The sequence below is a fragment of the Babylonia areolata genome, chromosome 7 (genome assembly GCF_041734735.1).
Source record: "Babylonia areolata isolate BAREFJ2019XMU chromosome 7, ASM4173473v1, whole genome shotgun sequence".
In the NCBI taxonomy this organism is placed as follows: domain Eukaryota; kingdom Metazoa; phylum Mollusca; class Gastropoda; order Neogastropoda; family Buccinidae; genus Babylonia; species Babylonia areolata.
Window position 1 is genome coordinate 3409423 of NC_134882.1, and position 27326 is coordinate 3436748.

The following is a 27326-nucleotide window of genomic DNA, read 5'->3' on the forward strand; positions in this document are numbered from 1 at the left end:
TCATCAGTCCTCAGACCTGGTGTAGTACACCCAGATCATCAGTTGTCAAACCTGGTGTAGTACACCCAGTTCATCAGTCCTCAGACCTGGTGCAGTACACCCAGTTCACCAGTCCTCAGACCTGGTGTAGTACACCCAGTTCACCAGTCCTCAGACCTGGTGTAGTACACCCAGTTCATCAGTTGTCAGACCTGGTGTAGTACACCCAGTTCATCAGTCCTCAGACCTGGTGTAGTACACCCAGATCATCAGTCGTGAGACCTGGTGTAGTACACCCAGTATCCCACGTTGAAAGCAAAGAACGCCAGCGGGAACACGAGGCGTGACCACTTGTCCACCACGCGCCCCAGGTCACGTGGCTCCTGCTCCAACTCTGATGCACTGCTGCGCCTGCGCCTGCGCATGCGCAGAGATCCCTCGCTGCCAAGCGAGGAGAACCGATCAGGCAGCTGTCCGTTGGAAGATTTGCTGGCCCCGGAGCCGTTGCGTAGAGTGCGGCTGTAGATTGTGGCCAAGTCCTGTGTCTGTGGACCAACCAACAAAACAACCAAACACACCACGTGACGATGTCCTGTCTGTGGACCAACCAACAACAAAACAACCAAACACACCACGTGACGATGTCCTGTCTGTGGACCAACCAACAAAACAAATAACAAAACAAACCACGTGACGATGTCCTGTCTGTGGACCAACCAACAACAAAACAACCAAACACACCACGTGACGATGTCCTGTCTGTGGACCAACCAACAACAAAACAACAAAACACACCACGTGACGATGTCCTGTCTGTGGACCAACCAAGAAAACAACAAAACACACCACGTGACGATGTCCTGTCTGTGGACCAACCAACAACAAAACAACCAAACACACCACGTGACGATGTCCTGTCTATGGACCAACCAACAACAAAACAACCAAACACACCACGTGACGATGTCCTGTCTGTGGACCAACCAACAAAACAACCAAACACACCACGTGACGATGTCCTGTCTGTGACCAACCAACAAAACAACCAAACACACCACGTGACGATGTCCTGTCTGTGGACCAACCAACAAAACAACCAAACACACCACGTGACGATGTCCTGTCTGTGGACCAACCAACAACAAAACAACCAAACACACCACGTGACGATGTCCTGTCTGTGGACCAACCAACAACAAAACAACCAAACACACCACGTGACGATGTCCTGTCTGTGGACCAACCAACAAAACAAATAACAAAACAAACCACGTGACGATGTCCTGTCTGTGGACCAACCAACAAAACAACAAAACACACCACGTGACGATGTCCTGTCTGTGAACCAACCAACAACAAAACAACAAAACACACCACGTGACGATGTCCTGTCTGTGAACCAACCAACAACAAAACAACAAAACACACCACGTGACGATGTCCTGTCTGTGGACCAACCAACAACAAAACAACCAAACACACCACGTGACGATGTCCTGTCTGTGGACCAACCAACAAAACAACCAAACACACCACGTGACGATGTCCTGTCTGTGGACCAACCAACAAAACAAATAACAAAACAAACCATGCAGATTGTAGTGATGATTTGTACCTTCACAAACAAGCCAGGCAGATAGTGGCCAGGTGGACTAACAAAACAAACAACAACGAAATGTATAGATGGTGACGATATCCTGTGCCTGTGGACCAGCCAACAACAATAAAAACAAACCATATAGATTGTGGCCATGTCCTGTGCCTATCAACCATTAAAACAAACAAACAAACAAATCATGTAGATTGTGACGATATCCGGTGCCTATGGACCAACCAACCAAACCGAACACACAAACATACTATGATTCCTTGATCGTCAGTCAGAAAAAGGGCTTCCTAAGGCCATCTGCATTGTCCTTCACAAAATCGTTACGTATGTGCACACACATGCAAACACGTACACACACATGCACACATATGCAGACACACTTGCACGCACACACACATGCTCACTCACACACACACGTGCGCTTACACATGTACGCATACATGTACTTGCACCACACCACATCTTGCCACACTTTTCACACACACACACACACACACACACACACACACTAACTCACAACAGTTTCAGAACTGGACGTTTTGGAGCTGGAGACGTAAGTGTCGGAGGACCGAGAAGCGTTTCGGGACTTGCGGTGGCGCCGTGATAAGACAGTGACGAAGGCATACTGCATGTAAGCGGCGAAGACGAAGACGAGGCACACTGACATCCACACGTCAATCGACTTGGTGTAAGGCACCCGTGGTAGCTGAAATACAGTAATAATGATGAGGTTTACAACAATAAACATCCACACGTCAATCGACTTGGTGTAAGGCACCCGTGGTAGCTGAAATACAGTAATAATGATGAGGTTTACAACAATAAACATCCACACGTCAATCGACTTGGTATAAGGCACCCGTGGTAGCTGAAATACAGTAATAATGATGAGATTTACAACAATAAACATCCATCGACGTGGTGTAAGGCACCCGTGGTAGCTGAAATACAGTAATAATGATGAGGTTTACAACAATAAACATCCACACGTCAATCGACTTGGTATAAGGCACCCGTGGTAGCTGAAATACAGTAATAATGATGAGGTTTACAACAATAAACATCCACACGTCAATCGTCTTGGTACAAGGCACCCGTGGTAGCTGAAATACAGTAATAATGATGAGGTTTACAAAAATAAACATCCATCGACTTGGTGTAAGGCACCCGTGGTAGCTGAAATACAGTAATAATGATGAAGTTTACAACAAAAGTGGAGTGATGGCCAAGAGGTTAACGCGTCTGCTTACGAAGCGAAACAATATGAGCCCGCTGGTTCGAATCACGGCTCAACCACAGATATTTTCTCCCCCTCCACTCGTCCTTGAGTGGTGGTCTGGACGCTAGTCATTCGGATGAGACGATAAACCGAGATCCCGTGTACAGCATGCACTTACCGCACGAAAAGAACCCACGGCAACAAAAAGGTTATTCCTGGGAAAATTCTGTAGAAAATCCACTTCGATAGGAAAAACAAATAAAACCACACCCAGAAAAAAAAGGGTGGCGCTGTAGTGTAGCGATGCGCTCTCCCTGGGGAGAGCAGCCCGAATTTCACAGAGAGAAATCTGTTGTGACAAAAAGAGAAATACAAATACAATACAAATACAAATAAATGGATGCGGTGGTTGGATGGTTAGAACTGTTAGCATTCTCGCCCGAGTTTCCCCGAGTTCCATAACCGGTTTCGGCTCACCTGGTGGGATAAAACAACAACAACAACAAAAGGGTAAAGATCCTAGAGCCTGTTTACGGTCGTCGGGACAGTGACTTCACATGCATTCAATGTGACCAGGGCTCGGCAATGTAAGGCGGGGCCCAGTCCTCTCTTTCCGCCGTTTTGACCTTCCTCAACCAAGTCAGGTGTACAACCATCCACACCTGGGTGGAGTGAAGAAAACTGGAGACAAGGTGCCTTTCTCAAGGACACAACGCCAGGCCCCAACGAGGGATCGAACCCTGGACTGCCACCAACACCACCAACAGCAGCAGCTGTATTATTATTATTATTATTATTAGTAGTAGTAGTAGTAGTATCATCATCATCATCATTATTATTATGATTATCATCATCATCATCATCATATTTGTGCAGTAGCTGCAGTACAGTTTGGCACAATTGCCGTTGCAGGAGTTGCCAGAAGGAGGTTGAGTACAACGTCGAACTGCCCTGGGGACCCCAGCTCCGGATTTGTATAGGGTTTGCTCCCTCTAGGCTTTGGCCAGCCAAGACCGACCTGCCGGTCAGCATTTGCATAGGGTTTACTCCCTCTAGGCTTTGGCCAGCCAAGACCGACCTGCCGGTCAGCATTTGAAAAGGGTTTACTCCCTCTAGGCTTTGGCCAGCCATGACCGCCAGTCAGCATTTGTATAGGGTTTACTGCCTCTAGGCTTTGACCAGCCATGACCGACCTGCCAGTCAGCATTTGTATAGGGTTTACTGCCTCTAGGCTTTGACCAGCCATGACCGCCAGTCAGCATTTGTATAGGGTTTACTGCCTCTAGGCTTTGACCAGCCATGACCGACCTGCCAGTCAGCATTTGTATAGGGTTTACTGCCTCTAGGCTTTGACCAGCCATGACCGACCTGCCAGTCAGCATTTGTATAGGGTTTACTCCCTCTAGGCTTTGACCAGCCATGACCGCCAGTCAGCATTTGTATAGGGTTTACTGCCTCTAGGCTTTGACCAGCCATGACCGCCAGTCAGCATTTGTATAGGGTTTACTGCCTCTAGGCTTTGACCAGCCATGACCGCCAGTCAGCATTTGTATAGGGTTTACTGCCTCTAGGCTTTGACCAGCCATGACCGACGTGCCAGTCAGGATTTGTATAGGGTTTACTCCCTCTAGGCTTTGGCCAGCCATGACCGCCAGTCAGCATTTGTATAGGGTTTACTGCCTCTAGGCTTTGGCCAGCCATGACCGCCAGTCAGCATTTGTATAGGGTTTACTGCCTCTAGGCTTTGGCCAGCCATGACCGCCAGTCAGCATTTGTATAGGGTTTACTGCCTCTAGGCTTTGGCCAGCCATGACCGCCAGTCAGCATTTGTATAGGGTTTACTGCCTCTAGGCTTTGACCAGCCATGACCGCCAGTCAGCATTTGTATAGGGTTTACTCCCTCTAGGCTTTGGCCAGCCAAGACCGACCTGCCAGTCAGCATTTGTATAGGGTTTACTCCCTCTCGGCTTTGGCCAGCCATGACCGCCAGTCAGCATTTGTATAGGGTTTACTGCCTCTAGGCTTTGGCCAGCCATGACCGCCAGTCAGCATTTGTATAGGGTTTACTGCCTCTAGGCTTTGGCCAGCCAAGACCGACCTGCCAGTCAGCATTTGTATAGGGTTTACTGCCTCTAGGCTTTGACCAGCCATGACCGACGTGCCAGTCAGCAGGAGAGCCGTGGAGTGAGAGAGCGTTCAAGTCCTGTGCAGGTTTACACGTACTAGTAGTAGTAGTCGTAGTAGTAGTAGTACTCGTTGTAGTAGAAGTAGTGGTAGTAGTAGTCGTAGAAGAAGTAGTAGTTGTAGTAGAAGTAGTAACGGAGAAAACAGCAGCAGTAGTATTGCAGTGTGGCAAGGAAACGGCACCGATTCTCTACTTATAGAATGCTGTCAATGCAAACGTGTGGTGATTAACGAGGTATACAGGTAGATATCAATCAATCGATGGATCAATCGATCAATCAATCAGGTAACTAGCCAGCCACCAAAACAAGAAAGAAAACTGACTATCGCAGTGAAGTACACATGGTAAACAGGAACAAGAAAAACAACAAGGAGAAAAACAAGAACAAAAAAGGATTACTCTTTTTTTTTTCTTTTAAAGTTCGTCATTTTCTAGAAACTGACCTTCTAGTTGTTTGATAAGGGAGGCAGGGGGATAGATTAGATGGGGGTGGGAGGGAGGGGGAGACGACATGGCGATAGGGTGGAGGGTGTGGGAGGGGGTGGGAGGGGAGGAAAGGGAAAGGGAAACGTAGATGGTCACGTGGATGATTGTGCACGCTGCCTTCGGGGCACTGTTCGCACTGGTTGTTTCCCCTGTCAGCATGTCACAAAACAGAAATTAAAAAGGCGGAAAAAATAAGGGAAAATAGAGGGGATTTGTCTGTTTCACCACAACGCTTCCTGGTCTACATGAATCCTCATATTTTATTTAACACGTGGTTCCATTAGCTAATGGATGATGACAACGAAGACAAAATTCAGAATGACTGTCGGCTGGTTTTTCTTTGTTGTTGTTGTTGTTGTTGTTGTTGTTTTAAATTTTTATAAATCTCCCCTAAACTCCACTTATCCTCTTTCATTAGATGCTGGCCTCCGGTGATACCTTTTGATATAGACTGGGAGGAAAGAAAAGAAGAAGAAAATGAACAAGATGACGAAGAAGATGGTGATGACAATAATGATGACGACGACGATGATCATGTCAACCATAACAATAGAAATCAATCCGCAATTTCTTCTCCCACCTCTGCTGAACACATCAACCACCGTTTCCATTTGTGGCAGTTGTGTGAGGATTTGGCTTCACTTTCCACAAAGAGGCCCGGTCACCTGCTGGGTAAAGGGTGGACATTTTCCTATCTGTAAGCTCAACGTACCTGCAGACCTGCTCGTGCCTGAACCACCACGCAGAAGACCAAATACACACGTTAAAGATCCTGTAATCAATGTCAACGTTCGATGGGTTATGGAAACAAGAACATACCCAGCATGCACACCCACGAAAACGAAGTGTGGCTGGCAGCATGGCGGGGTAAATAAGTAAACACGCGCGCGCGCGCGCGCGTATGTGTGTGTGAGTGTGACTAAAACCTGAGACAGGAAACGAATGATGAGCGCCCAATGGCAGATGTCAGTCGGCTCTACCCAGGTAGGCAGTCTTTTTGTGCAATGACTCCGTGCTTGTAAAGCGCTTGGAGCTTTGTCTTTGATCTAGGATGGGCGCTTTATCATCATCATCATCATCATCATCATCCCCTCACTGCTCACCCACGGATTCATCTCCGACCTGATGCCCATCATCACTATCATCGTCGTCGTCATCATCATCTTTATCATCATCATAACCCCCTCACTCACTGCTTACCAGCATCACCACCATCACTACCACCCTCTCACTGCTCACCCACGAACTCACCTCCGACCTGATGTCCATCATCATCGTCATTGTCATCGTCATCGTCATCATCACCACCATCATCATCATCATCATCATCATCATAATCATCACCACCACCACCATCATCATCATCATATCATCATCAACAACATCATCATCACCTCATCAACAACATCACCAACATCATCAATATCACCACCACCACCACCATCATCATCACCACCTCCAGCACCATCCCCCCCTCCCCCCGCTCACTGCTCATCCACCCAGGGACTGACTCAATTTCGGACCTGACGTCCCATCACCACCACCACCACCCCTCACCGCTCACCCATCCAGGGACTGACTCACCTCGGACCTGACGCCGGAGCTCTGGGTGGTGATGGTGAGCACGGTGAGCAGGCCCACGGAGATGCGTGCCGGGATGGCGTTGAGGTCCAGCCAGAAGGACACCCAGCTGAGCGTCACGATCAGCATGCATGGGATGTAGGTCTGGATCATGTAGAACCCGATCTGACGCTGCAGCTTCAGCTTGGCTTCCAGACACGGGAACGTTCCTGGCACAGCGGCGTTGTGTGATGGAGGGGGAGAGGACGGGGTTTGGGGGGCGTGCCACGATCACCACGAGTAACGTTATTGTGTTGGGTTGGGTTGGGTTGTGTGGTGTGTGGTGTTGTGGGCTGGGTTGGGTTGTGTGGTGTGTGGTGTGTGATGCGTGGTGTGTGGTGTTGGGTTGGGTTGTGTTTGGTTGTGTGGTGTGTGGTGTGTAGTGAGTGGTGTTGGGTTGTGTGTGGTGAATGGTGTGTGGTGAATGGTGTGTGGTGTGTGGTGTTGGGTTGGTTGTGTGGTGTGTGGTGTGTAGTGAGTGGTGTTGGGTTGTGTGTGGTGAGTGGTGTGTGGTGTGTGGTGTAGGGTTGGGTTGTGTTGTGTTGTGTTTGGTTGTGTGGTGTGTGGTGTGTAGTGAGTGGTGTTGGGTTGTGTGTGGTGTGTGGTGTGTGGTGTCGGGTTGGGTTGGGTTGTGTTTGGTTGTGTGGTGTGTGGTGTGTGGTGATTGGTGTGTGGTGTGTGGTGTTGGGTTGGGTTGTTTGGTTGTGTGGTGTGTAGTGTGTGGTGTGGGTGCGTGGTGTGTGGTGTTGGGTTGTGGGGTGTTCTGTTCGGTTTGGTTGTATATTGTGGTGTGGTGTGGTGTGCTGCGCTGTGCTGTGTTGTGCTGTGCTGTGCTGTGTTGCACTGAACTGCATTGCTTTGCATTCCATTATTTTCTGTCACAACAGACTTCTCTACGTGAAACTGAGCTTGTTCTTCTCGAGTGGGGAAAAAGAGGGACGGAGACAGTAACAGAGCACAAGGAGGAGGAGGAGGAATAAGAAGACGAGTAACAGTTGGACGAAGAAAACGAAATTGCTAGAGAGTTAGATGAAGGGGAATAAGAACACGGAAATAGGAAGGGAGACGAGGACACAGAAGACGAGGGCGGGGATGGAAGAAGAAGAAGGGGAGAGGAGGAGGAGGAGGAAGAGGAGGAAAAGAGGAAGAAGAAGGGGGGGAGGAGGAGGAGAAAGAGGACGAAAAGAGGAAGAAGAAGGAGGAGGAGGAGGAGGTGGAGGAGGAAAAGAGGAAGAAGGGGGAGGAGGAGGAGGAAAAGAGAAAGAAGGGGGAGGAGGAGGAGGAAAAGAGGAAGAAGAGGAAGGGGGAAAAGGAGGAGGAGAGGCAGAAGGAGGAGGGGGAGAAGGAAGAACAAGAAAAAGAAGGAGAAGAAGAAAGAGGAGGAGGAAGAAGAAGAAAAAGAAGAAGGAAGAGGACGTGGTGGAAAAACAGGAGGAGGAAGAGGAGGGTGAGGAAGAAGAAGAAGAAGAAATAGATGAGGAAGAGGAGAAGAAGAAGAAGAGGAGGAGGAGGGAGGAATAGAAAGAGAACTGAACCGTGGAAAACAACAACAACAACGACCATCATCACACCAACACACCACCTGTGGGGTAGGTGGCGGTGCAGTCATGGGTGGTGATCTCGTTCAGCTCGAAGTCCGGGATGTGAGCGTTCTCCATCGTGTCGATGGACTTCCGCTGGGAGGACCACAGGAAGTACATGTCGTCCGTGGTGTGGCTGTCTGCAGCAACACGGCCAGCGTCACCACCACCGTCGTCATCGTTGTCGTCATCGTCATCATCATCATCGTCGTTGTTGTCGTCATGATCATCGTCGTCTTCGTCGTCATCATCATCATCATCATCACCACCACCAGCACCCTACCTTCGATCTGGTCGGCAATTTTGATACTGACAGTGATGAAGAGAAGAAGAAGAAGAAGAAGAAGAAGAAGAAGATGATGATGATGATGATGACGATAATGATTCTTCTTCTTCTCATTCATTCATTCATTCATATTCTTCTTCTTGTTGTTGTGGCACAACGGACAGAGTTCGAGGAATCTGTTGAGCAATTCTTTAGTGCGGCACCTAACTGACTCATCACAGAAAGAGGGGGAGAAGAAGAGGGGGGGGGGAGAAGAAGGAGGGGGAGAAGAAGAAGGAGGAGGAGAAGAAGAAGGAGGAGGAGAAGAAGAAGGAGGAGGAGAAGAAGAAGGAGGAGGAGAAGAAGGAGGTGGAGAAGAAGAAGGAGGAGAAGAAGAAGGAGGTGGAGAAGAAGAAGGAGGAGGAGGAGAAGAATAAGAGGAAAGCAGCATGATGAAGTGACGTCATTACTCACAGCTCTCCAGACGAATGTAGCAGGTCTGCTGGTCCATGGGGAATTTACGTAGGTCCATCAGACACTGGAACGTCACTGTCAGCCTGAAACATACATCAACAACAATGATACTGCTGCTGCTGCTGTTTGTGTACAGGATGGTGCATTTCTCACGCTTCTAAGTATACAGAATGATGTATTTCTCTCAACTCTAAGTATACAGAATGATGTATTTCTCTCAACTCTAAGTATACAGAATGATGTATTTCTCTCACCTCTAAGTATACAGAATGGTGTATTTCTCTCACCTCTAAGTATACAGGATGGTGTATTTCTCACACTTCTAAGAATACAGAATGATGTATTTCTCTCAACTCTGAGTATACAGTATGGTGTATTTCTCTCAACTCTAAGTATACAGGATGGTGTATTTCTCACACTTCTAAGAATACAGAATGATGTATTTCTCTCAACTCTGAGTATACAGTATGGTGTATTTCTCCCACTTCTAAGTATACAGAATAATGTATTTCTCACCCTTCTAAGTATACAGAATGATGTATTTCTCTCAACTCTAAGTATACGGTATGGTGTATTTCTCACACTTCTAAGAATACAGAATGATGTATTTCTCTCAACTCTGAGTATACAGGATGGTGTATTTCTCTTGTATACAGGATGGTGAATTTCTCCCACTTCTAAGTACACAGGACGGTGTATTTCTATCACCTCTGGGTACACAGCACGGGTATTTTTATCACCTCTGGGTATATAGGATGGTGTATTGTATTTCTATCACCTGTGAGTATATAGGATGGTGTATTTCTATCATCTCTGGGTATACAGGATGGTGTATTTCTATCACCTCTGAGTATACAGGATGGTGTATTTCTATCACCTCTGGGTACACAGCACGGGGTATCTCTATCACCTTAGGGAACACAGCTCGGGGTATTTCTATCACCTCTGGGAACACAGCACGGGGTATTTCTATCACCTCTGGGAACACAGCACGGGGTATTTCTATCACCTCTGGGAACACAGCACGGGGTATTTCTATCACCTATGGGTTCACAGCACGGGGTATTTCTATCACCTCTGGGTACACAGCACGGGGTATTTTTTATCACCTCTGGGAACACAGCACGGGGTATTTCTATCACCTCTGGGTATACAGGATGGTGCCATCGGGATGCACCCGGATGAGGACGTTGGGCACGGTGACGTCATGGGTGGCCTCCGTCTTGGACTGTGAGAAGAAGAGGTCGGGCACCCAGAGGGTCTGCAGCCGCTTGTGGTTGAGCAGGATGGTGTGGTTCACCTCGCTGAAGGCCAGCCTCGGGTCCCTCCACTGCTGCCTCAGGTAGAAACTGGCCGTGATTTGCTGTGGGTGCACACCCACAGGTACACATTTATACAGAGAGAGAGAGGGGGGGAGAGATGGAGATAGATAGATAGATAGATGGATAGATAGAGTGAGAGAGAGAGTGAGAGAGAGAGAGAGAGCTAGAGAGGGAGAGAAAAAGAGACGAAGAGACCGAGAGAAAGAAACAGAGACAGAGAGAAAGAGAGAGACAGAGAGATAACATGAGGAACGTGGACCCTGCAGTGATAAAAGAAATGGAAATGCAAACGCAGGCGTGCACACACTCACTCATGCGCGAACACACACACACTGCTCGCGCGCGTGCAATTGCACGTGCACAGACATGCACATATATACACACACGCGCTCGCACACTCACACACACGCATGCACATAGATGCACACGCATACACACATACAAACCAAAGGGAAGGGAGAACGAGAGAGATTTGATTTGATTTGATATGTATACATATATAGCGCCTATCCTCGGTCGGAGACCAAGCTCTAAGCGCTTTACAAACACGGGGTCATTTGCACAACAGGGTGCCTACCTAGGTAGAGCCGACTGACGGCTGCCATTGGGCGCTTTCCTGTGTCATTCAACCAGACTTGGGGCACGCACACATACACACTCAGACAGACCTTGACCTTTTTTACGTGCATGACCGTTTTCTTTATTTACCCCGCCATGTAGGCAGCCATACTCCGTTTTCGGGGCTGTGCATGCTGGGTATGTTTTTGTTTCTACAACCCAAGGAACGCTGACATGGATTGCAGAATATTTAACGTGCGTATTTGATCTTCTGAGTTCGTATACACACGGAGGGGATTCAGGCACTAACAGGTCTGCACATATGTTGACCTGGGAGATCGGAAAAATCTCCACCCTTTACCCACCAGGCGCCGTTGCTGAGATTCAAGCCCGGGACCCTCAGATTGAAGTCCAACGCTTTAACCCTCTCACCGCCAGTCAATTCAGAGTACAAAATTCCCTTGTGGTATAAACACAGAAAAGACAGTGGCTAAGAATAGCTGGGGATTCCCCCTGCGATGTATAGAAACTATGGTCTATCCTACCACCGAACATTAAGAGCAGAAGGTTCATGGATAACAGACCAATGAATGGTCACCTTTCAGTGACATGGGTCCTCTACCACGCCTGTGCATAAATGCGAGCTTGGCGGTGAAAGGGTTACCCACTCAGCTATTGCGCCCGTCGAGAGAGAGACAGACAGACAGACAGACAGACAGACAGACAGATTTTGAGAGGCAGACAGACAGACAAACAGACGTGTGTACCATTTCTCGTTCAATCACAGGCCCCAGCGTGTTGAGAGATATGTCTATCTCAACTTTCACAGACTGCCCTGAAACCACAGGAATGATGATAATAATTCTAACAATGATAATAATGATAATAAAAATAATAATGATAATGATTCGCTAATAACAAACAACAGATACCTACATACTGCAAAATGCTCGCATGCACTCACGAACACAAATACACACACAGAAACACACACACACACACACACACACACACACACACACACACACACACACACACACACACACCTCTCTCTCTTTCAGCCTTCCCCTCCTCTCCCTTTCTCCCTCCCCCCTCTCTCTCCCTTTCTCTCTCTCTCCCCCTCTCTCTCTCCCCCCGCCTCTCTCTCTCTCTCTCCCACCCCCTCTCTCTCCCCCGCCTCTCTCTCTTTTTCTCTCTCTCTTCCCCCGCCTCTCTCTCTCTCTCCCCCTCTCTCTCTCTCTCCCACCCCTCTCTCTCTCCCACCCCTCTCTCTCTCCCCCCCGCCTCTCTCTCTCTCCCCTCTCTCTCTCTCTCTCTCCCACCCCTCTCTCTCTCCCCCCGCCTCTCTCTCTTACCCTCTCTCTCTCTCCCACCCCTCTCTCTCTCCCCCCGCCTCTCTCTCTCTCTCCTCTCTCTCTCTCTCTCTCTCCCACCCCTCTCTCTCTCTCCCCGCTCTCTCTCCCATCCTCTCTCTCTCTCCCCCCCTCTCTCCCCCCCTCTCTCTCACCCGCCTCTCTCTCCCCCCCGCCTCTCTCTCTCCCCCCGCCTCCCTCTCTCTTCCCCCTCTCTCTCCCCCCCCTCTCTCTCCCCTCTCTCTCCCCTTCCCTCTCTCTGTCTCAGGTCTCACCATCGTCGTACAGAGGTCTGATGGTGTGGTCGTACCGGCCGCTGTCGAACAGTCGGTCGAGGACACTTTTGACTGACTTCGTTTTGTTGTGTCTGTAGACATACGCCAACCAAAACATCGATCAATCAATCAGCCAATCAATCAATCAACGCCGCCATTTAAGCGGCCACACTCTCTTTTCAGGGGCTGCTTGTGGAAATTTTGCTTCCTGACATTAAATGGCTTCATTTCTGGGATCTTTTACATCTACAGTTTTATTCACTTCATGAGTTTTTTGACTCACTTGTGTAAACAAAGTGAGTCTATGTTTTAACCCGGTGTTCGGTTGTCTGTGTGTGTGTGTGTGTGTGTGTGTGTGTGTGTGTGTGTGTGTGTGTGTGTGTGTTTGTGTGTGTCTGTGTGTCCGTGGTAAACTTTAACATTGACATTTTCTCTGCAAATACTTTGTCAGTTGACACCAAATTAGGCATAAAAATAGGAAAAATTCAGTTCTTTCCAGTCATCTTCTTTAAAACAATATTGCGCCTCTGGGATGGGCACAAAAAATAAATAATGAAGCCTAATTATATGCAAACTGCATTTACTGTTATATTTATATTTTTTGTATTCTCTAAACTTGACACTTTGATCTCATATTCTGAGCCAACAACAAGAGCAGTCATTATTATCATTTTTTGTTCAAACAGGAACTTCTTTTGCTAAGCATGGAAATTTTATTTATTTTGCAAACGTTTTGGTGCAGATAGTAAAAAAGGGAAATTACTCTGTAATTAATGCTTTGGGACTTAATTTGCTTTAAACTGATCTTTCTCATCTTAAACATTACATTTTGAAATTATACTCAATACATAAAAAGCTTGTGTGTTTTACTCTCAGTCACAAGTGAGTCTTGAAAGCCTTGCCTCTCTTGTTTTATTTATTTATTATTATTATTTTTTTTAATAGAAAACCTGATATAATCATTTCAGGTTACTTACTCCAAGAAACTTTGCTCCGTTGTGTTTTTAATACACCTGATTTTTTTTTTCCCGTGTGTGTGTGTGTGTGTGTGTGTGTGTGTGTGTGTGTGTGTGTGTGTGTGTGTGTGTGTGTGTGTGTGTGTGTGTGTGGCATATCCGAGGCGAAGAATATGCACTTATATAATCTTTTTTAATGTGTTTGTGAATGTATTTTCCCATCGGGTAGATTTTGCACCTTTAAATGTTTATTTTCGGGGTTTGTTCTCTTGATATTTTTATTCATAACTTGTCATTCATTTTCAGTGTTGAAAACACTTACAGAAACACAGAAACGTTTACAATGAAACGCAGATAAATAGACATCTACCCACCCCCCTCGCCCCCAATCCCCGCTACACACACACACACACACACACACACACACACACACTCACATATGCACATACACACACGCACATACAGACACAACACACACACACACACACACACACACACACACACACACACACACACACACACACAGCACTGTGTCATTCCAGAAAGTTCCTTTCCCACCCACACCCACGTAAATGTTGTACCTTCCTACCCTGGACATTATGCGTCACCCTGAGAACAAAGCCCCCCACCCCCTCAACCCCCGCCCCCCAAAAAACAAACAGCCAGTATACGTCAACTCAGCATCCAGTTCATTGTATTATATTGTATTGGATTGCATTGTATTGCATTGCATTGTGTTGTATGAATTGCATCGCATTGCATTGTGTTGTATGAATTGCATTTTATTGCATTGCATTGCATTGTATGAATTGCATTGTATTGCATTGCATTGCATTGTATGAATTGCATTGTATTGCACTGCATCGCATCGCATTGTATTATATTGCATTGCATTGTCTTGCATTATATTGCATTGCATTACATTACATTACATTTCGTTGTATTGTATTGAATTAAACTTTATCCTAGCATATGTGGAGTGATGGCCTAGAGGTAACGCGTCCGCCTAGGAAGCGAGAGAATCTGAGCGCGCTGGTTCGAATCACGGTTCAGCCGCCGATATTTTCTCCCCCTCCACTAGACCTTGAGTGGTGGTCTGGACGCTAGTCATTCGGATGAGACGATAAACCGAGGTCCCGTGTGCAGCATGCACTTAGCGCACGTAAAAGAACCCACGACAACAAAAGGGTTGTTCCTGGCAAAATACTGTAGAAAAATCCACTTCGATAGGAAAAAACATTTAAAAAAAACTGCACTCCGGAAAAAAAAAAGGGTGGCGCTGTTGTGTAGCAACACGCTCTCCCTGGGGAGAGCAGCGCGAATTTCACACAGAGAAATCTGTTGTGATAAAAAGAAATACAATACAATATTTCTGTGTGTGAAATTCGGGCTGTTCTTTCCTGGGAGATCGTGACACTACAGTGCAAGGCAAGCCATACATGACTTTTATTCTTTTTATTCTGTCTGCAAGTGTATTTTGGTTTACTTTCAAAGTGGATTAGTACTGTATACTTTTAGCAAGGGACATTCCCACAGATTAATTTATGCATTCGGGACTTCAATCAATCAATCAAAAACACTTTATTAATCCACATGGAAATTAACACTTGGTCAGTCACAGGCTCGTTGTAAACACCAACATCAAAGAAATTAACTAGGTCAATCAGAGGCTCGTTGTAAACACCAACACCAAATGAAATTAACTAGGTCAATCAGAGGCTCGTTGTAAACACCAACACCAAATGAAATTAACTAGGTCAATCAGAGGCTCTTTGTAAACACCAATACAAAATAAAATTAAGTAGGTCAATCAGAGGCTCGTTGTAAACACCAACATAAAATGAACATACACAACATGAAAAGAAATTAAAACTAGTCAAATAAGAATTCACAATAGCTGACGATAGACTAAACAGTATCCAGGAAATAAATCGTATATATGAGTAAAATGCACCCCCCCTCAACCCTTCCCCCCCCCCCCAAACACACACACACACACTCACACACACACACACATACACATGCGTGTAGGCATGTACGCACGAACGCAGAATATATATCACGTCAATAAAATCAGTACAATAACATTAAGATATATCTTCTTTTTTTTTTCTTCTTTTGTTTTTTTTCAAATCACTTCCGATCACGCACACAGAAACGCTTGCACGTGCTCACCCGCTCAGTCCCACATGCACGCATAATGTCTGCTCCCATGCACTCGTCTGCTGGTGAAGTTCAGGTGTGATTTGTTTCACAGTCCTATGAGTGAGTGTATTGGATGTTTTGATTGTGTGCGCGAATGGCTGTAGGAATGAATGCATTAATGTAGCGAGATGTTCTTGCTCTGAACCTGCCACTTATGGCTGACCTTCTGCTACTAATGTCATCATGTAGTGGGTGTGTTTCACATTACTGAAGGGGGGGGGGGGGGGATGGGGACTGTGTCACTTCTGTCGGTGTGAAGGCGTGAAAGTCACGTGCCGGCCTTACCCTCACGGCAAACACTCGCCGCCACGGGCTGTTCGCCATTGTGGCACACAGAAAGGTAGTTGTGAAAAGTGTGTTGGTGTGGTGTTGTGTGGTGTTGTGTGGTGTTTTGTAATGTGTGTTGGTGTTGTGTTGTGTTGTGTTGTGTTGTGTTTTGTAATGTGTGTTGGTGTTGTGTGGTGTTGTGTGGTGTTGTGTTGTGTGGTGTTGTGTTTTGTAATGTGTGTTGGTGTTGTGTTGTGTTGTGTGGTGTTGTATTGTGTGGTGTTGTGTTGTGTTTTGTAATGTGTGTTGGTGTTGTGTTGTGTTGTGTGGTGTTGTGTTTTGTAATGTGTGTTGGTGTTGTGTTGTGTTGTGTGGTGTTGTGTTTTGTAATGTGTTGGTGTTGTGTTGTGCGGTGTTGTGTTGTGTTTTGTAATGTGTGTTGGTGTTGTGTTGTGTGGTGTTGTGTTGTGTTGTGTTTTGTAATGTGTTGGTGTTGTGTTGTGTGGTGTTGTGTTGTGTTTTGTAATGTGTGTTGGTGTTGTGTTGTGTGGTGTTGTGTTGTGTAATGTGTGTTGGTGTTGTGTTGTGTTGTGTTTTGTAATGTGTGTTGGTGTTGTGTTGTGTGGTGTTGTGTTGTGTTTTGTAATGTGTTGGTGTTGTGTTGTGTTGTGTGGTGTTGTGTTGTGTTTTGTAATGTATGTTGGTGTTGTGTTGTGTTGTGTGGTGTTGTGTTGTGTTTTGTAATGTGTTGGTGTGGTGTTGTGTGGTGTGGTGTTGTGTTTTGTAATGTGTTGGTGTTGTGTTGTGTTGTGTTGTGTTGTGGGGTGTTGTATGGTGTGTTGTGCTATGCTTTGTTGTCTTCGTCTGTGTGTGTGTGTGTGTGTGTGTGTGTGTGTGTGTGTGTGTGTGTGTGTGTGTGTGTGTGTGTGACTTCCCCCCTCTCTTTCTCTCTATCTCTCCATCTCCCCTTGTGTAAAAAAAAAAAAATCAGGTTTATATGTTACATTATCACGTGACAACGATAGCTCAGATCGACAAAATGATGCATGGTGTCCGTTATGAAACAAGGCTCAAAGCTGAGGTAAGATTCGCTTTGTTTGTGGGGAGTGGGGTGGGGGGCTACGGGAAAAGTTGGAAATGGGGAGAGAGAGAGAGAGGGAGGGCGGGGGGGCGGGGGGGGGGAGAGTGAATGAATGAATGAATGGTTTATTCATTTATAGGCCATTATCCCTTATGAAAGGGTGTCACAAATTCTTCATATACATCGCATCGTGCATTGTAAAATGACATACGTTCAGCTAACAAAAATATACCAAACGTTCTTTCAAGTAATATACCCTCACCTGACTAATAATAATACACATCATGAAACTCATTGTATTCAATTGACATTTTTACATCTAAATGATGTATGATATACGCTAAATACTATCTGTTACATGCGTGGTTAATAGCGCTCAGTTAAGTTATACACATCGTCCGTATGTAAGTCGTTAATGGGTACACTAAGACATAGAACAGATCGGAGCTTAAACGATTTATGCAGATAAATTGACATTCCATTGTATTTACAGGAAAAGTTCTTATAAAGAAGACGATGCACAGCTAAGACAGATGTACCAAAACGAAATCTTGTGAGAGCTTATCTTATAAATATATTTAAATCCATCATCAAAATGAAGCTCTAACTCGTGAAATGACTTAAATTTCGTGTATTCCAAAAACCTACCACTATTGTCAACATGGACATTCTAGTTCTGCCAACTTTGTTTCAATATTTTCAAAAAAGAACTTATACAGCCCACAACTTAGTTCTCCCACACATACATGAAACCATAAGTATACAATGTATCACGGACATTTGAAACTCAATTGTTTCTTCCTTTGTTTACTAAACTCAATAACATTATATATGCCTTGAAAGGTAATCTCTGTTCGTCCATTCTTGCCAATTTTAACCAGTATCTAATGCAACAAACAGAATTCACAGTCAAGGGGATTCTGTCAAGATCACCATAAACTCTATCATTTGATGTTCTCGCACTCACCCCGGGATACTTTGTTGAAACAAATAAGTGAACACTCTCTACCACTGATGCGGCGTTTTCTAGACCCCAGAGTTCTGTTTTTAATTTCTGTTTCACTTTCACAAGGAGGCGTCACTGCGTTCGGACAAATCCGTATACGCTACACCACATCTGACAGCAGCATTACCCAACGCGTTTGTCGGGCCTGAGGCCACACGTTCGGACAGGTTGGAGGTGAGCCGTGTTACCTGTGCACAGCGTCTATAAGGACAGGTTGGAGGTGAGCCGTGTTACCTGTGCACAGCGTCTATAAGGACAGGTTGGGGGTGAGCCGTGTTACCTGTGCACAGCGTCTATAAGGACAGGTTGGAGGTGAGCCGTGTTACCTGTGTACAGCGTCTATAAGGACAGGTTGGGGGTGAGCCGTGTTACCTGTGCACAGCGTCTATAAGGACAGGTTGGGGGTGAGCTGTATTACCTATGCACAGCGTCTATAAGGACAGGTTGGGGGTGAGCCGTGTTACCTGTGCACAGCGTCTATAAGGACAGGTTGGAGGTGAGCCGTGTTACCTGTGCACAGCGTCTATAAGGACAGGTTGGAGGTGAGCCGTGTTACCTATGCACAGCGTCTATAAGGACAGGTTGGAGGTGAGCCGTGTTACCTGTGCACAGCGTCTATAAGGACAGGTTGGGGGTGAGGTGTATTACCTATGCACAGCGTCTATAAGGACAGGTTGGAGGTGAGCTGTATTACCTATGCACAGCGTCTATAAGGACAGGTTGGAGGTGAGCCGTGTTACCTGTGCACAGCGTCTATAAGGACAGGTTGGGGGTGAGCCGTGTTACCTGTGCACAACGTCTATAAGGACAGGTTGGAGGTGAGCCGTGTTACCTGTGCACAACGTCTATAAGGACAGGTTGGAAGTGAGCCGTGTTACCTGTGCACAACGTCTATAAGGACAGGTTGGAGGTGAGCCGTGTTACCTGTGCACAACGTCTATAAGGACAGGTTGGAAGTGAGCCGTGTTACCTGTGCACAGCGTCTATAAGGACAGGTTGGAAGTGAGCCGTGTTACCTGTGCACAACGTCTATAAGGACAGGTTGGAAGTGAGCCGTGTTACCTGTGCACAACGTCTATAAGGACAGGTTGGAAGTGAGCCGTGTTACCTGTGCACAGCGTCTATAAGGACAGGTTGGAGGTGAGCCGTGTTACCTGTGCACAGCGTCTATAAGGACAGGTTGGAGGTGAGCCGTGTTACCTGTGCACAGCGTCTATAAGGACAGGTTGGAGGTGAGCCGTGTTACCTGTGCACAGCAGACGCCTTTCTCAATCCTCTGCAAATAAACAGCGGTTTCTGTTGTTGTTGTTGTTGTTTCTTGTTAACAACGCTGTATTGGTTCAAGTACTATCGTAGATGATTGGCACTGAGCAGCCATGCCTTCAGCCACGCTTCATTTCCGTGCTCAATGCGGTGGATCCGTCTCCGTGTTCATCAGTGTCACGGCGAAACGAGCAGAACAGAAAGTGGCCATGTAACTTCCTGCATCACACTGGGCACACACCTGGCCGGTGAACTGGTTGGACTGTTGTACTGGTTGGACTGTTGTACTGGTTGGACTGGTGAACTGGTTGGACTGTTGTACTGGTTGGACTGGTGAACTGGTTGGACTGGTGTACTGGTTGGACTGGTTGGACTGGTGAACTGGTTGGACAGGTGTACTGGTTGGACAGGTGTACTGGTTGGACTGGTACAGGTGTACTGGTTGGACTGGTGAACTGGTTGGACAGGTGTACTGGTTGGACTGTTGTACTGGTTGGACAGGTGAACTGGTTGGACTGGTGAACTGGTTGGACTGTTGTACTGGTTGGACTGGTGTACTGGTTGGACAGGTGAACTGGTTGGACAGGTGAACTGGTTGGACTGGTGTACTGGTGTGACTGGTGTACTGGTGCACTGGTTGGACTGGTGCACTGGTTGGACTGGTGTACTGGTTGGACTGGTTGGACTGGTCTTCACTGTGTTTTTTCCTCAGTGACCTCCTTTTACGGTGTGGCGATGTAGAGCTGAACCCTGGACCCAGGTCTGGCAGTACCATGAGGCAGACACGGCTGACCAGTGAGGGTGCCGGACGACGAGCCAGCACTGACCAGTCAATGGTTCCTGACCGTCACCTGTGGCTTCAGGTCAGAGAACCAACGCTGATCCTACAGTGTGTGTGTGTGTGTGTGTGTGTGTGTGTGTGTGTGTGTGAGAGAGAGAGAGAGAGAGAGAGGGGAGGGTGGTGGGTGTATGTTGTTGCGGATTCGTCACCCAGAGTCCACACAAGTGCAGCACAATATCTGAAGCTTGTCACGTATACGAAGTGAGGAAGAAGCACGGTGCAAAGTGCATTTCTCATGTTTGAGATAGTCTACAATAGTACGTCCACGTCTTGGTGGATATGAGAGACTCTTGTTTGTTCACAGGTCTTGTGGGCCAGGCATGACGTTTTGAAAATAGAATATATGTATCAAGTTTTCTGACAAGAAAGTTCTATACTGGAAGTTAAATACGGGAATTCTTACAGTGCATTGCTGCTATACTGGGTTGTATTGTCACAACAAATTTCTCTGAGATATTCCAGCTGCTCTCGCCGGAAGGCGTGTGGACACAGTACACCATGTATATAGAACAATTCTTCTGCCTGTAAGTGCATTTGGCTTAACTATCAAAGTGGGTTTTTTTTATTCCTTTAGAATATTGCCCTGGACAACCCTTTTGTTGCCGTGGGTTCTTTTTCTCGCGCAAAGTGCATGCTGACTGCACTCGGGATCTCAGTTTATCGTCTCATCCGAGTAATGATACCCAGATCATCGCTCAAGTTTCAGCCGAGGAGGGATTTGAAAATCTCGGGACTGGAGCCCAGAGACAGTTGAGCTTCTCGTCAGGGACATGGCCAGGCCGCCGCTCCACACAGAACTACAGGTTTTATGACAGAACCTCAGGACTGCGAAAGTCGTGCTTCTTTCTTCCTAATGTAGTGACTTTGTTGACTCACTTGTGTGAACAAAGTGAGTCTATGTTTTAACCCGGTGTTCGGTTGTCTGTGTGTGTGTGTGTGTGTGTGTGTGTGTGTGTGTGTGTGTCCGTGTGTCCGTGTTAAACTTTAACATTGACATTTTCTCTGCAAATACTTTGTCAGTTGACACCAAATTTGGCATAAAAATAGGAAAAATTCAGTTCTTTCCAGTCATCTTGTTTAAAACAATATTGCACCTCTGGGATGGGCACAAAAAATAAAAAAGAATCCTAATTATATGCAAACTGCATTTACTGTTATATTTATATTTTTTGTATTCTCTAAACTTGGCACTTTGACCTGTTATTCTGACACAACAACAAGAGAAGTCATTATTATCATTTTTTGTTCAAACAGGAACTTCTTGTGCTAAGCATGGAATTTTTATTTATTTTGCAAACGTTTTGGTGCAGATAGTAAAAAAGGGAAATTACTCTGTAATTAATGCTAGGGGACTTAATTTGCTTTAAACTGATCTTTCTCATCTTAAACATTACATTTTGAAATTATACTCTTATAGTCTTGAAGGCCTTGCCTCTCTTGTTCTGTTTGCGTTTGGGATAAATGTCCTTTCACTTCTGGCATATGGCCTGTGCATTGTACAAGGCTGTATCTCTTGGGCGTTAATCTTTTTCTTCTTTTCTTCTCTTCTTCCAAACGTATGTTATGTGTGTCTCAGCCAGACAGCTGGTGTGGCCACTGTAAATGATTGTGAGGACAATAACAGATGTAATTCATATCTGTGTTTGTTACAGGAAACATGTAACATTTTCATGTGCCTCACGGGGCTTCCAGAAATAAATGCGTCTCGTCTTGTCTTGTCTTGTCTCGTCTCGTCTCGTCTCGTCTCGTCTCGTCTTGTCTTGTCTTGTCTTGTCTTGCCTTGCCTTGCCTTGCCTTGTCTTGTCTCGTCTTGTCTCGTCTTGTCTCGTCTTGTCTTGTCTTGTCTTGTCTCGTCTCGTCTTGTCTTGTCTTGTTTTGTCTCGTCTTGTCTTGTCTTGAGACGATAATTCAGCATGATCACCGGCTATACCATGTATCGTAATTGTCGAGGTGGTCGTCATTCTGACAGTTTCGTTTTATCATTGATTTTCTTTCTGAAATGATAGTTTCATGTTTCCATGGAAATCCATGTTGACAAAAGCTGGATAAGCCGAGAGTGTGTTTGTCTCCAGATTTCCAGTCCCTAAAGCAAACGCATTGTATCTAACGTTTGCATTGATGATCAAGGTGAACTTGCTTGTGTTGTTTTTTTCAGTTATTGTTCTGATTTGGAAGTGTTTTCATTATTTGGTTTCTGTTTTTGCCTGTTTCTGTGGAGTGTTTTTTGTTTTTTTTTAATGGAATTTCAACTCTTCATTTGTGGTCAGTTGAGTTATAATCGACATAACTGTCGCATTGTATTGCATAGTATTGTATTGTACTGCGTTGCATTGTATTATATTGTATTGTATTGCATTGTATTACTCACAACAGAGTTTTCTGTGTGAAATTCGTGCTGCTCTCCCCATGGGGCATGTGTTACTACAGTGCAGTACTCGACTTTCTTCCTTTCTTCTGTTTTGCCTGGAAGTGAAGGCTACTTGTTTTCCTATCAAAGTGGATTTTTCTGCAGAATTTTTCCAGGGACAATCCCTTTGTTGCCGTGGTTTCTTTTTTAATTGCCCTGAGCAACAAAGATACACACGGGGCCTCGGATTATCATCTCATCCAAATGACTAGCGTCCAGACCACCACCTAAGGTCTAGTGGAGAGGGAGGACATTCTGGCTTGTGTAGGATTCGATGCCGTTGGCTCCGATTCTCTCCCTTCCGAGGCGGACTGGTTACCACTAGAACTGAGGTAACCTTATTGAAGTCAACGAATGATGAAGATATGTTGTGATGTGAAGCGATGATGCGCAGTTTGGCTTTGCATTATCATAGAGCACTTTAACTGACGGAGACTTTTGTATTATCACAGAGCATTTAACTGACAGAGACCCTTGTATTATCACAGAGCATTTAACTGACGGAGACCCTTGTATTATCACAGAGCATTTTACTGACAGAGACCCTTGTATTATCACAGAGCATTTAACTGACAGAGACCCTTGTATTATCACAGAGCATTTAACTGACGGAGACCCTTATATTATCACAGAGCATTTTACTGACAGAGACCCTTGTATTATCACAGAGCATTTAACTGACAGAGACCTTTGTATTATCATAGAGCATTTAACTGACGGAGACCCTTGTTTTATCATAGAGCATTTAACTGACAGAGACCCTTGTATTATCATAGAGCATTTAACTAACAGAGACCCTTGTATTATCATAGAGCATTTTACTGACAGAGACCCTTGTATTATCACAGATCACTTTAACTGACAGAGACCTTTGTATTATCATAGAGCATTTAGCTGACGGAGACCCTTGTTTTATCATAGAGCATTTTACTGACGGAGACCCTTATATTATCACAGAGCATTTAACTGACGGAGACCCTTGTATTATCACAGAGCATTTTACTGACGGAGACCCTTATATTATCACAGAGCATTTTACTGACGGAGACCCTTATATTACCACAGAGCATTTAACTGACGGAGACCCTTCTATTATCATAGAGCATTTAACTGACGGAGACCCTTGTATTATCATAGAGCATTTAACTAACAGAGACCCTTGTATTATCATAGAGCATTTAACTGACAGAGACCCTTGTATTATCACAGATCACTTTAACTGACAGAGACCCTTGTATTATCATAACAGAGCATTTAACTGAGAGAGACCCTTGTATCCTAATCGTTGTGGTAATTGGTTCTGCTTGTGGTGTTACAGAAATAGTTACAGCGACATTTGCGAAATTCTGTTATTGCCCCCTATTCATATGGGGCTGGGCTTTAAATGAACATACCATTGGAACCTGAATCTCTCTCTGTCTCTCTGTCTTTCTCTCTGTCTCTCTCTGTGTCTCTCTCTGTCTCTCTCTCTAACACACACAGACACACAGACACAGACACAGACACACACACACACACACACACACACACACACACACACACACACACACAGCAACTGATGACACATGCTAACTGGAAAAAGGCGAACCAGGATCGCCAAGTTAGTGATAAGTGAATTGGGAATAGGAGAAACGGGAATAGGCGAAATAGGAACAGGAGAAACGGGAATAGGCGAAATAGGAACAGGAGAAACGCGATGGCACGACACCTCTCCATCAGGACCACCTTCTTTGTCTACGCGTGAGTGACGTCATCCTTGATTAACGAGCCGAAGAGCATAGAACAAAAGGCAGTCATGAACAGCAAACTACCACAGACAAAAGGCAGTCATGAACAGCTCCACTCTCCTCCCCGTTCGGCAGACCAGAGACAACAGACCGCTGACTGAACCATGGGAGATAACCACCATGGAGACTCCACAGGAACCACGGGGTTTCTGGAAGGCTGTACTTGATTGATTCTCAACTCTGTGACCGCCACCAGTCAGTTCTGACCTCCCCGAGCTATTTGCTCACGTCAGTCACAAGGGGGGAGAGGCTACAGATGACCGGTGTCACTCCCATGAAAATTGTCGCCTGCCGAAGTTGTCACCGGCGAAAACTTTGTTGAGAACGTGACGGGAAACCATTTCGTTCGAATGAAATCAAATTAAATCAAAAATACTTTATTTATTCATATGGAAATTGGTTTTTGCTATCACAGGCTCGCTGTAAAGACCAAACCTTAAATCAAAAAACGATATTTGACGCCGGCGACATTTTTAAAAAAATTTTTTTATCTCCCCTCATTCCTAAAATTTGCCACCGGCGACATATTTCCGCTGTCCTCATTCCCAAGTTTGTTGCCAGTTGGAAAATTTGTCGCCAATGTCGATTAATGCTGACCAGTTTCTTCAACTACTTTATTTAGTTGCAGTAGGCGATGTGAATGTTTATTTATTTATAGTTTGTTCATCTAAGATGATGATATTAGAGTCATGTGAATGCTTATTCTCAAAAGCAAGAGTTTTGACACACTGTTTGCGCGCGCGCGCGTGTGTGAGTGTGTGTGGGTGTGTGTTTGGAGGGGGGGGGGGGGTAGAGACACAGAGAGAGAGACAGACAGACAGACAGACAGACAAACAGAGGGCGAGTATGGCTGCCTACATGGCGGCGTAAATGAAGAAAACGGCCATACGCATAAAATGTTACATATTTGTGTGAATGTGTGCGTTCGTGCGTGACTGAAACCAGACTGAATGACACAGTAAACGAAGGATTAACGCCCAATGGCAGCCGTCAGTATGCTGTACCCAGGTAGGCAGCCTGTTGTGCTAACGACTGTCGTGTTTGTAAAGCGCTCAGAGCTTGGTCTTGACCGAAGCGCCAACAACTGAGTGCAGCGCTGCATTACAGCTGCTGGACCACAGACGCTGGCCATGGTGGTGTAGCAGACTGCCATGTGTTGTGGGGAGTCCAGGCCAGTGACCCGACTGAAGCCAGCTTTTCTCGTCTTGGCCTGGACGGCTGGCTTCTCTCGCCTTCCTCCTCCAGAAAGGGGTCTTTGTGCATAGCCCCGATGCCCTGTCCTGGTCCATGCTGTGGATATGAACAAGTGTCTGCGTGATTCCAAAACTCACGCAGTCTGTCTGAGATATGTAGGTACGCGGGGCCCAAGCCTCTCCTTTCCTCAGACTTCTTTGACCCACCCCAACCGAAGCCAGGTACCCATTCGCATCTGGGTGGAGAGAGGAAAATCGGGAAAACATGCCCGATACGCGGCCTTGAAACTTGATTCCTTGTGGACATTGGATCAAATGTCTAACGCCTAACCAGTTCCGTCACTGCACTGCCAGGCGCCTGAATGGGCAAATCAAAGACTTGTCGAGTTGTTTTTCAGGAAACAAGCACATGCTCCTAAAATAGGACAAAAGCTTGGATAATTGGTGTCAGATGGACAAATATTAGATGGACAAGCATCCAATATAATTGTGACAGTGGCTGATTAATCAATGCCTAGAATAGTGTACAGCATAACGGAAGGCAAGGTAAGATGAATCAATAGTCCACTGTTTTTTATCACAAAAGAGGAAGCGCTGTCAATCGATTTTGAACGTTCACATCAAAAGGAAAAGGTAATGCATCTTTCATGATTTTTTAGTTTTTTCTCCTTAATGAAAAGTGCATGCTCTGTTTCCTCCTGTCGAGACAGAATGGGTAAGGGGATGGACCTCTGAGCCAGTGTCCATCAGTGGTCAGTGTTGAGGCATTGTGTCCTTCAAAAAAGGCACTTCACTACGATTTCCACCTCCACCCAGGTGTTAATGGGTACCTGGCATCGAGCGGTGAAGATCAGAAGCTGTGAAAGGATAAGATTGGGTCTCGCCTCCCCACCCCCTCACCCTGTCCAGATAGCCGCTAAAGGTCACGGGACTTCTAACCTTTAACCATTACAGTGTTGATGTCAAACCAAACATCATGAATTTTTATTCATGAGCTTTTATGGAAGTTTGGGAGTGAGGAGAAAGCGAGTTTTGAATAATGTGATGAGTGGTTACAGTAAAGTTGTGGGGGTGAGACAAACTAGTGAATAATGTGATGAGTGGTTACAGTAAAGTTGTGGGGGTGACTAGTGAGCAAGAGCTGTATGAGAGGCGAGTTGTTCAGAAAGCCAGGCAGATAGTAACTGACGACACCCATAGTTTAGCAAAGTACCATGAGCTGCTGCCATCAGGACGACGCTACAGAACTTTTGAAGTGAAATCAATAGCTCAGAAGACTTTTATTACATGTTAAATTCACCTTTAGAATTATCGAGAACTGCGCGCAAGCAAGCGCGTGTGTGTGTGTGCACGCATGCGTGCGTGTGTGCGTGTGTGCGCTTGCTTGCATGTGAGT

At 45.9% G+C, this 27326-nt stretch overlaps 1 protein-coding gene across 1 annotated transcript; it reads right to left on the reverse strand.

Moving 5' to 3' along the window:
- Window positions 1-248: 248 nt before the first annotated feature.
- Window positions 249-16409, reverse strand: LOC143284274 (glycine receptor subunit alpha-3-like). The gene is made up of 9 exons (XM_076590965.1): window positions 16321-16409; window positions 12925-13016; window positions 12065-12132; window positions 10560-10780; window positions 9418-9500; window positions 8681-8818; window positions 7063-7268; window positions 2106-2294; window positions 249-524 (listed from the first exon to the last, which is right to left on the reverse strand). The coding sequence occupies exons 1-9, from the start codon at window positions 16407-16409 to the stop codon at window positions 249-251; spliced, it is 1362 nt and encodes a 453-aa protein (XP_076447080.1).
- Window positions 16410-27326: the final 10917 nt, after the last annotated feature.

What these genes read in the sequence shown, in the direction of transcription:
- LOC143284274 (XM_076590965.1), bottom strand. Translation starts at nt 16,409, where the DNA reads ATGGCGAACAGCCCGTGGCGGCGAGTGTTTGCCGTGAGGGTAAGGCCG. An exon ending in CTGTGATTGAACGAGAAATG is followed by an intron (nt 10,781 to 12,064) that starts GTACACACGTCT and finishes GTGCACCCACAG; the next exon opens with CAAATCACGGCCAGTTTCTA. An exon ending in ACCATCCTGTATACCCAGAG is followed by an intron (nt 9,501 to 10,559) that starts GTGATAGAAATA and finishes TGTATGTTTCAG; the next exon opens with GCTGACAGTGACGTTCCAGT.